General features: G+C 51.8%; 1 protein-coding gene across 1 annotated transcript in view; it reads right to left on the bottom strand.

The window, feature by feature from the left end:
• Nucleotides 1–11,049, bottom strand: part of ACAN (aggrecan) — a 43,044-nt gene that overhangs the window by 3,041 nt on the left and 28,954 nt on the right. Inside the window, 4 exon segments of the mRNA XM_006885230.1 lie at nt 2,059–2,203; nt 3,389–3,471; nt 3,823–3,981; nt 6,773–6,886. Coding sequence (XP_006885292.1) covers nt 2,059–2,203; nt 3,389–3,471; nt 3,823–3,981; nt 6,773–6,886 — 501 coding nt within the window.

The following is an 11,049-nucleotide window of genomic DNA, read 5'->3' on the forward strand; positions in this document are numbered from 1 at the left end:
CACTTGCTATGCATCAGAGAGCTGGACAACGACTAAAGTTGACAGAAGAATTGATGCCTTTGAGTTTTGGTGCTGGAGAAGAGTGTTGACCATACCATGGACTATCAAGGGAACAGAAAGGTTTATCCTACAGAGGGTGAAACCAGGCTGCTCCCTGGAGGCAAGGATTTTGAAGCTCCGTCTCACACTTTGGGCACAGGCCCAGACAGGACCAGTCCCTGGAGGACATCATGCTTGGAAGGGTGGAGGGACAGCGCAGGAGAGAAAGACCTCAGATGAGATGGATTGACAGAGTAACTGGGGCAATGGGGGTAGGTGTGTAGGAGACAGAGAGATGGCTCAGGACAGGGCAGGGTTCAGAGCTGGTGTACACAGGGTCGCTATGAGTCACTGGTGACTTGATGGCACAAAACAAGAAAAAGACATGGTTGAATTGGCGTATATTCAACTGTGTATATTCTCAACAACAAAATGCATGAAACAATATGTTTAAAAGAGAACCCTGGTGGTGTGGTATGTAGGGAGCTGTACTGCTAACACAGAGGTGGCACCTCTCCGGTATTTCGAATCCACCAGCTGCTCTGAGGGAGAAGAGGTGGCCAAACGCCTCCCATGCAAGTTCCAAGCCTCTGAAAACCTGCTGGAGGATCAGCTGGGAGTCAGCTGGTTCCATTGTCATGGCAATAAGTTTTCAGTTAATTTATTTTAAAAATGAGCAAATTCTAATGTAAACCATAGGCTTTAACCCGAAGGCCTGGCTCACTGCTTCTGGGTGGATTCAGACTCACAGTGACCATCCCTCCGGCCACCCCACGTCAGGCTTCTGAAACACACAGTGTCACGGCCACCAGCACAGCATGCTATGGGCTATGCCACCAGAGCTCTAAGCTATAGATTTTAGTTCATGCTAACATTATATATAAGTTCATTCATTGTAACAAATGTGTTAGACATTAATAGGGGAAACTTCAGGGTAGTTGGAAATGCTTTCTGCACAATTTTTCTATAAACCTGAAGCTTTTCTACACAATTTTTCTATGAACCTAAGTCCTCTCCTACTTTAAACAATCCCACAAAAATATACAAAAGTCATTGTCATCAAGTCAGAACTCAAAGCTGACCCTCCAGTGGGTTTGCAGGAGGCTGTAAATCACACGGTAGGAGATGATCCATCTCTCACCCTCACAGCTGCTGGGGCATTTGAACCACCAGAGAGACACTGCCTTTGGGTCAGCAGTACTCCCTGCGGTGAGGTGGTGGGGATTAAGGAGATGAAAAGACCGAAGGGAGAAAGGCAGGGAAAGAATCAGGCAGATGCCCCGTAGCTTCAGGACAGCAACAGTGGGACCTACAGAGGCCTGGGGATGACAGGCCACATGGAGGAACGGGTAGGGTGTCGGACCAGCATTCCAGTGTCCTCTAGCTGAGCTTTCTGAGATCAAAGCCTGACAATCTGAACCTTTGTAATGAATGTGGTGGTGTTGTTGAGTACCACTGAGTCAGAACTAACCCATAGCTAACTCTCTGGCAGGTTTTCAGAGGCAGTTGATAGCACAGGAGGAGACTGCTAATCCTTCTCCCGAGGAGCAGGTGGTGGCCTTGAACTGTGTGCCTTGGGGATTTCAGTGCAGGTTCTTACCATGAGGCTACCAGGGCTCCTTGTAGTGAATGGATTTGAGAATTTCAAAGAGAGGGAGGCCCCCGAGCCCAGGTGTTATCATGAATGATTTCCTGCTGCCCACACCTAAGGTACTGTCTGTGTGCGCGCGTGTGCAGGGGTGTGTGTGTGTGTGTGTGTGTGTGTGTGTGTGTGTGTGTGAAGTGTGGGATTCTGTCCTGTGAACTTTCCCAGTTCCTGTCTCAGCACCCCAGGAATAGCTTTGCACTTGCAGAATCCTAGAAATGCTGGTGCAGGTAGGGCCCCTTACTTCCCCCCATCAGCTCTGACCTGCTTGTTCGACAGGCCAGGGACACCAGCAGCTGAGGCAGGTGACGGACTCACCCCAGGCCACACATTCAGCCAGGACTAAGGCCTACAATCTTGGGGTCCCTGCTTACCTGTGCCCTTTTTACACGTGAAGGGCAGGTGGTAATTGCAGGGGACGTCATTCCATTCACCCTTCTCGTGCCAGATCATCACCACGCAATCCTCTCCAGCAGCAAAGAAGTTGTCTGGCTGGTTGGGGCGCCAGTGCTCAAATTGCTGTGGGCAGGATAGGGGGTGAGGGAGGAAGCATGATGAGAGGGCCGGAACCGCGCAGCCTGGAGCCACCCTTACGTTCCCCTTCATCATGCCTCTCTTGTGTCTCCTTTCTGATTCATCCAGGAGCAACACAAAGGCTGCTGGGAGTCTGGTCAGAGTTGTGCTTGGGTCCTTAAAGGAGCTGAGTACACAGCCTGGCTTTGGTCCCTTCCTGGAAGTCAGGCCTTCAAGGAGACACAGTCTTGCTCATAAACACTGATTCTCCATTGACAGTTAGTCCCTGACTACTTGTAACTCTCTGAACAAAGAGGAAAAAACGCTGCCTGATTCTGTACTATCCGCATGCTTGACGGCAGATGGAACCATTGGGTTTTCTTAGGAGTTTCACTGGCTGCTGATTCTCAGCAGCAGATGGCCAGGCCTTTCTTACTAGTCTACTTTAGTCAGAAATCTGTTCAGCATTGTAACAACATATAAGCCTCCACTGATGGACGACACTCCCCTTTTTTCAAATAGGCAAACAAAGGTTCACTCCATCATCTAGTTTGGCTTGGACTGAGTGGGGAGTATGCTCTGGACTCTGCCCCTGGTTCTTCCTCCAGCCTTGCTTAGGGCAAAGCTGTCTCCTTCTAATTTAATGCTTAGTCCCAGCCTGCTCTTCCTCGGGGCTCCCTGAGCTCCTGCACCATTTTATTGATTGTATAGTTCATTCAGGAGTCCTGGCAGTACAGTGGTTAAGTGCTTAGTTGCTAATTAAAAGGTTGGTGGTTCAAACCTACCCACAACTGCCCAGGAAAATGATATGGCAATCTGAAGAGTGCAGCCTTGGGAACCCACTGGGCAGTTCCACTCTGTCATGTGGGTCACTATACATCAGAACAGATTGCACTTAACAGCAACATAGTTCATCTGGTATCTGTGTGTTGCTTTTTGTTTGTCTCCTTGAGTGAACTCAAGGAACCTCTTTTATTTTAAACACATCCCTCAGAAAGGTGTGGCTTCAGTCATTCATTTCCCTCCTCAAATGGTCATTCCCTCAACTTGCCCAACCCTGTGCTGGTCTCTGGAGACAAAGAATGATTATGACCGATCTTCACTCTCCAGGGCCCATGGTCCAGCAGCTGCCCAGGGAACACTGGTTTGAATGTTTATTCTGTCGTCTCTGATGCCCCTTGCCTGACTCACCAAGGTGTGTCCATCTGACCAGCGGAAGTCCCCTTGGATGGTTCTGTCATTAAGGCCGATCCACTGGTAATCCTGAGCGTTGTCTGGGGAGAGGACACAAGCGTTGGGCACTGATGGTGCCTGACAGACCGGAGCTCATAGAGGGGTTTGGGAGGTGGTGGTCTCCTCCCAAGGATGGGAGGGGGAGGCATTGTGCCCCCCTGCCTCTGGAGTCTTCAGAAGGCTCTCACATACATGTTGGCAGTGGACCTTGGCCACCTTCCCAGACTGACCTGGGCTAGTGACAGAGGTCGGGTGGCTGGTTCTGACCCACAGCGGGCTGTTCTGGCTGCAGCCAAAGCTTCTGGTCCCTTTGACCCCTGGGAACTCGGATGTGCAAATGCCCTTTTCTCCTCCCTCGCTCACCCCTCAGCCTCACTGGGCCCCACACTTACTGTTGACAAACTCCTGCTCCTCAGGGGTGATGATGCTGCTCAGATGGGACTGGTGCTCCCGACACTGGCTCTCTGCGTCCACCCAGGTCTTACGGTCCGGGAAGTGGCGGTAACAGTGGCCCTGGAACTTGGTCCAGCCCTGCTCACATACCTCCTGGTCTACAACGCAACACAGGTCAGGGGCATGAAGGGGGTCCAGGGGCTGCCTAGGGAGAGCAGTTCCTGCTGCTCTGAACCCCTGCATTCACTCCACCTTAAACGTCATGTGGATAAAGAGGGAAAAATGCCCAGCCAGAGTGCTAAGTCAGAAAGGCCTAGCTATGACCTCAGGGGCCTCAAAGCAGAGAGTCCTGTTCTGGAAGACTCCCAGGACCGCTCATCTCCCTGCTGTAGCCCCTGAGGCTTTTCCCTTGACCTTGACAAGGTCTGGTGGGGAGAGTTCCCAGCTCTATCTTCAGCATAGCCTAGCAGGCCAAGAGAAGGGGTGAGAAGGTAGTTTTGACATTTATGGCAAATGTGGTTCTGAAGCTCTGAGGGGCTTGGGAGAGATGCTGGGGGCACATGGGTGGAGAAACTGGGAGTGGACATGAAAAGGAACCTGAGGTGGGGCCGTCTGCTCTGAATCCATCGAAGGCTCCTCTGGCCCTGAGAGTTCCTTTGAGCATGCGCATAGCCAGCCACTGAAGCTGGAGGGAGGCAGAGGAGGCCTCATGACCCAGGGCTCTGTCATGTGTGTGTGTGTGTGTGGGTGTGTGTGTGTGTGAGAGAGAGAGAGAGAGAGAGAGAGAGAGAGAGAGAGAGAGAGAGAGAGAGAGAGAGAGAGAGAGACTGGAATAGGTGGTGCCTGTTCCCTCCATGAACTTAAATTCTGAATAAGGCCTGGGGCTGGTTGGGACAGCCTTGGGCAGCCTGGGGACAGAGGCAGGGCTGCAGAGACTTTGTGATGAGAGCTTTGAACTAGTTCTGGTGGGAGAGTTCTGAGACTCTTTCTTTCTTTGGGGTGGGGTGAGTATCCGAGGTGAAGGGCTGCCCCAGGGACTGAATGCAGAACTCTGAATCCCCAGGCTGTGTGATAGATTCCCTGATTGGGTGCCAACAGCTGTCTCGCTGTTGCAGAAAGGACAGAAGGATTGGGCTGAGAGAGAAGATGCTGGTTAAGGCTGGGCTTGAGACTCTTGGGAATTGCAGGGGGAGAGAAGCCCTGGGGGCTGGCAGCCTGAGAAGACAGTCTGGGCAGTGGGAGGGGCTCAGGAGGGTATCTGTGCCCCTTGTTGCCTCTTTTCAGAAGGCAAAGCAAAGGTCTGTGAAGAAGGCAGGAGGAGCTACGGGAGAAGCTCAGCATGGAAGGAGACATTCCAGGATGGTTGGGGTTCATTACTTGGGCCACTTTTGGTGCCTAAGGTTTGAGCTTGGCAGGCAGCACTGGAGGGCAGCCTCTCCAGGAGGAAGATAGGGGCATGCAGGATGGAGGCTCTGGGCAAAGAGACAGAGAATGCTGGGAAAGCTGGAAGAAGCAGCGCGGCCAGAGCCAAGGCGTGGACCACCCTCAGGCACTGAGGGTGCAGGATTGGAAGGGACCAGATCATATCCAGCTGCGTGATCCTGCATCTCTGCGCCATCAGGACACACAGCTCTGGGCCCCGCCCCTGCCAGCCGCTTCTCTTGCTCTCATGTATCTGGAAACTCAAGAGCTGTTGTGGGCACGAATGTTCGGACAGATCCCATTCCCCTCTGGCAAATGTTTTAGTAAGACGGGGAGAAAATCCTTGTAGCTTTCCACTTCCTTCTTAGCCAAGACTCCCTGCACAGGTTCTTCAGGGTCTGGGCTAAGATGAAAGGGTTCTGCAGGGGAAGAGAAGAGTTTAGGCTTTTCCTTCCAGAAGCGTTAAATTCCTGCACTATTCTGTATCGTTGGCATTGCCTCTGAGGAATATGCTGTCCAAATCTACCTCCTCTGCCCAGCTGTTCTTCTGGAAGCTTCTGGGATGGCCAGCTTGAGAATTCACCGACAATGGTTTTGCACCTCTACCCGCTTCTGCTGCCATCAACCCAAAGTCCCACACAGCCCTTTCTGAGTTGAGAAGGCCCTGAAATCTAGAAGGATGGGCGGAGATGAGTAAGAATCCAGAAGGGAGATAGCTGGAGGCTCAGCACTCTCCCAGGAGAGCTCCTGGCACACAGATCCCGAGTAGAGCCAGAAGCTCAGCCCAGGTGCAGAAGTGGAGGGTCTGGCAAGGCCTCCCTCCCTGCAAGGCCACTCTGCTCCCTGAGGCCAATCCTTTGCCTTACAAAGGAGCGGGAGCAGGCAGCCCAGGCTTGAGTGGCAGTGACAGAACAGTTGTTACTGGGGTGCTGAGGTCGAGGGACATGCAGCGGTCCCTGCTCAGGTATGTTGAGCATGCTGGTGACACCCCAGCTGTCAGGCAGACAAGGAAGCAGCTCAGCCAGCGTGACACAGTGGTTTCTAAGGCCAAAGGCAAGAGAAAAGGCAGGCACACACCTACCACCATGCTGGAAGGGTCTGCAATCCTGTACCAGACAAACGCATCTTCCCACCCTGCAATTCCCCTCAAGACCAATGCGAAGAGTCAGCATTTGCCCACTGTCCGACTCACACACCGACCTCAGACCTCAGTGCTGAGCAGCCGGTCTGAAAGTCCTGGAGAAGGTTAGTGTTTTAAAGGCCCCCCCGAAGCCCCACCTTCTAGAGTGCAGCCTGGCTCAGCCTGCACAGCTGTCCTGAGGTCAGATTGGCTAAGGCCCTCTAGGAAGGTTTTCAGGGGAAACAACAAGAGATGGAATGAGTGAGTGGGGTAGGTTTCTCAGAAGTGGCCCCTGGAATGGCCCTCGGGGGCCCCAGCCCGGGCCTCGGGCCTGTAGTTAAAAGGGGAGGTGGAGGAGGAGAGGATGCAGCAGTTAGTGACATTAGCTGAAGCCGAGACGGCCGTACCAATCTCACACAGGTCCCCTCCGTAGCTGGGAAGGCATAAGCATGTGAAAGAGTCGATGGCGTCCACGCAGGTGGCTCCATTCAGACAAGGGCTTGAGAGGCATTCATCAATGTCTGCAAGAAACCAAGGGCCACCATTAGGACTCCTGCCGGCAACTCCAGCTGCGGAAGAACTGTGGCCTCCTCATGGATGGCCATTCCCGCTGCTCTCCAGAGCCCTGGCAAGGGACTTGGCTGCTTTTCCCAAGAACTGTTGCTGCTGCTGCTGCTGCTGCTGCCACTGCCGCCATCTTGGAGTGCTGAGCCAAAAATCCAGACAAGGGTTTTCTTGGATGTGTGCTGCCTGGCAAGCTTGGAGGATCAGAGTCCAGTTTCCCGGCAGGTTGAAGAGATCTTGTTCTTCTGAAGCCAATGCCCTTCGTGACAGTGGTCCTCTCAGAGGCTCTCTAGTGAACACTGAGGGAAGGAATGGGGTGTGAACTGGCTTGGACACAGTGGTGAGGAAGGACACCAAGTCAGGCTCCTGAAGCTTGGTTAGAGTTCTTTCTCTTCCACCTGGGACCTGGCCTCCACTGTAATTATGAACCAAGCAACGTTCTGCAGCACAGAATGAACAAGCTAGAGGTGATTTGCAGATCCAAGGCCAATGAGATGGTGGCAGCGTGGGGCGTGCAAACAAAACTCGATTTATCTGGTTGCAGATACTCCTTTCTTTGGTAAGTAAGATTTCAGAGGACCTTATAAAGACGAAGCCAGCATCTCCTTCTTGGAGAGGAGACAAATATTGTCCAACCTCCCAGTGTAAACTGCCTTCAAACATAAGGTCCCAGAAAATGGACATCTCCATCAGGTCCCAGTTACTGAGGGGTTCCATCCTCACTGGTGGGAGACAAGCCTTTGAAGCTGGTGAGGCCCTTGGTAAGTAGCTGCTAACCAGGACCAGCGTGGGATGATTCTCATTAGCCACTTTTTCTCAGGAAGCTTTCTGGTCCTTCGATGTTCTTTCTGATCGAATTCTCCTGTTATTGACCTTTGCCTTCCAGTTTCTTGCATTAGCCAGTATCAGAACTGATCCACCTCATCTGGTCTTTCTGGACCTCGAAGGATCTTTCTGCCTTCTTTGTATTCCAAAGGCTCTTGCTGGTTTTTTCTGGTTTTCTTCAGAGCACAATAAAAAGGTACTATGGAACTCCTCTTCCCAAGGTATCCTTAAAAGTGGTACATCGTGGCACTTAATGTGCTTTAAAGCTGCTTAGCCTTAGTAGGTGCAGCTGTATCACACAACCTCTAGGATCCAACGAGATGTCGACAGATGATTTGTATGTAAGCAGCTGAACTCTGTGTTGGGGGAGGACCCCAGAGTCCTATCTTCCAGGACTTAATACTTGCCTCCCATGAGCCAACCACCAGAAAATGGACATCCTCCAGCAAGTCACAGTATTGAGGGATTCCATCCTCATTGGTGGGAGACAATAATTTGAATTCTGGCCAAACCACTTTCCTCTGGATCCTTACAAAGGTCTGGATCCTAGACATTCTTAAGCCAGAGTTGGGTTTGTGCAACAAGTGGCCTGAAAGAATCTCTAGTCCTCAGGTTTTTCCTCCTTTCTCACGAAGTGCTTAACTTCATCTCGGGGAATGCGCGGCAGGTCCAACAGTTCCAAGTCTGAAACTGTTCCAAGCAAACCCAAAATGCATGGAGGAATGTGCTGAGATCCCAGCATGCACTTGGATTCCCAGCATGCACCAGGATTCCCAGCAGCAGCAGTAGCAGCAATAGGTCAGGACAGAAGCTCGGGGCGCCTCTTCTGCTTTGGGAAAGCCAGTGTTCTCTCTTGTCCATTAGCATCATTATGTAAAGCACTGGGTGAGGGAGAATTAAGCAAATGTAGGCGCTAAAGCAGTTGAACAGAGCAAGGGACAGAAGTGGCCTCTGGGAAGAAGAGCCAGGCACCACCCTGTGGTCTCTGGTCAACCCATGCAGGCTGGGAAAGGAGAGTCCTCAAAGGTGTCTAGCCAGGCAGCTCTATTATCACAGAGACTTGTTTCATATCATGGCTGCTGCGCCCCAAGACAGGGTTGTTCTGCTTCTGTATTTGGCCAGATAATAAGATGTGAGGAGGCTAAAGTGACTGACCAAGGAACCCATTTGTAAACTCAGAGGCTTCAAGCAGGGCACTGTATTCACAGAAAGAGAGAGAAGGACCACAGTTCCAAAGACAGGAAGAGCCTGCAGGTGCTGCTGGGATGATTCAGAGAGGCCAGAGCCAGCCATGCCGGCTGTGGGGAGCGTGTGACCCAGGGTAACTCCTGGACAACTTGTGGTGCTTCTTTGCTCCTTTTCAGGCTGGAAGGGCCCACCCCTTCTCTGTGAAGGGCAGCAGGAAGGACACACACACTTTAGGGCTTCATGAGGCGAGAGAGGAATACGGCTGAGCCCTGCTGTGAACAGGGTGGGCATGTGAGGGGCAGGGGTAGGATTGGGTGGCTGAAGAGGGATCCCAGTGGGGGAAGGGAAGAGCTTTGGGCAATGGGCAGATTTTATGAAGGAAGAGAAAGAAGGAAGGAAGGGACCATTATCTGTAAAGAACCTTCTCTGAGGCTGACTCTATTTCTCACACGCCTGGTCTTCCCAGCAGCATGCTGCTGCATGGACTCCATGGTGGCATTTCACAGGCAAGGAAACATGTGAAGTGACTTGCCCACGAGAGGGAGTGTGAGAAGGACCAGAAGGGCTGGGGGAGACTCAGGACATGAGGCTGGAAGGTGGGCCTTTGCTTCGGTGGAGGGAGGAGAATACTGAGTCAGGGACTCTTAGCACTAGCTACATCCTAACAGGAGCCCACAGTGCACAGAGACTCACTGTCACCATGCCACCACGACAGGAGGCCATGCCACCCAGGCTCTCTCATCACCACAACAGGGGCCCACTGTACCCCTGCTCACTATCATTATGTCACCGTGACTGGAGCCCACATACACAGGTCTGTCACCATGTCACCACACCCAGGGTCTGACACTGTATGAAAATGGGCTCAATCTTACAGTAGTAGTAGTTACCCCTGAAGTACATTATCACCACCTAAGATTTAAACCCCCCAAAATCCAGGCCATGAGAATGTTCACTCAAAACCTGCGAAATCCTGGGGTGGGGCCCGGGCATGAGAATTTTATAACTCTGAGATCTACTTTGTCACTATTTATAAATAGGAAAGTGAAGGTTTGGCGATGAGTATCAGAAGGGACCTAACCCTGATTCCGCAGCCCTCCCCATTCTGAGCTCCCTCAGGTCCGGCCTCAAGCTCTCAGAGACCATCTCTGTGTTCTTTATTCAGCTGAACGTGTTAGACACGAGTTAAGACCGCACTCCTCGTGAGCTGATGGGTCATTTACTCAGTGGAGGAGAGAAATTACTTGTCCTTTTGTGTTCCAGTTTCAGATAGGAATGTTGCCAAGCACTGGCAGAGCTGCTTTGGGGAAATAACTGTGGGAAAGAAAACCCTTAGGAAATAAACGTGCTAAAAGAGAGGCTGTCCTTATAGCAAGATAGTTAAGACCATGAGTCACCGACTTCTACTAATTTTAGTCCTCTTGCCCCCATCCCCTTCTGTGGCATCTGATACTATTATTATTATTGTTGTTGTTGTAACCAACTCATAGCTAACTCTTTAGCAGATTTTCAGAGGCAGTTAAATGCAAAGGAGAAGACTGCCCATTTTTCTCCCATGGATGGCTGGGGATTTGAACCTCCTGCCTTTGGGCTGGCGGCACAATTCTTTAACACTAAATCACTAGTGTGACATTTTTGCTCCACATGTTGGAGGAACATTGCTAAGAACAGAGAAAAGTGATAGAGGAAGCTAAAGTGGAGAGGTGGGTGCTGGTCCTGGAGGTGCCCCAGTCCTGGAAGTACAGTGGGTACTCTGAGACTCTTCCATGCAGACCTGGGCTGAGCTGGCTGACGGAGCTGGGCTCCCTGGAGCTTCCACCCCAAGGCAAGTTTGCCCCCCCCCGACACACATGTATGAAAGAAGTAAATACAGGCAGTTTCCACCAGGGACAGAGCCCACACCCTGGGCCCACAGAGGAGTCTTCCCATGCATGACTTGTTGGAAAGCTTGTAGGATCTCCTCAGGCCCCCGGAGGGCAAAAAGGGCTTTTACCTGATTATGAACCTAAAGGTTGGCAGCTTGTACCCACCCAGGAGGAAGTGGAAGAAAGACCTGGTGATCTACCCACCCAGCAGGATGTGGAAGAAAGACCTGGTGATCTACCCA

Source organism: Elephantulus edwardii, unplaced genomic scaffold (genome assembly GCF_000299155.1).
Source record: "Elephantulus edwardii isolate Elephantulus edwardi_28Jun2011 unplaced genomic scaffold, EleEdw1.0 scaffold00041, whole genome shotgun sequence".
Taxonomy (NCBI): Eukaryota; Metazoa; Chordata; class Mammalia; order Macroscelidea; family Macroscelididae; genus Elephantulus; species Elephantulus edwardii.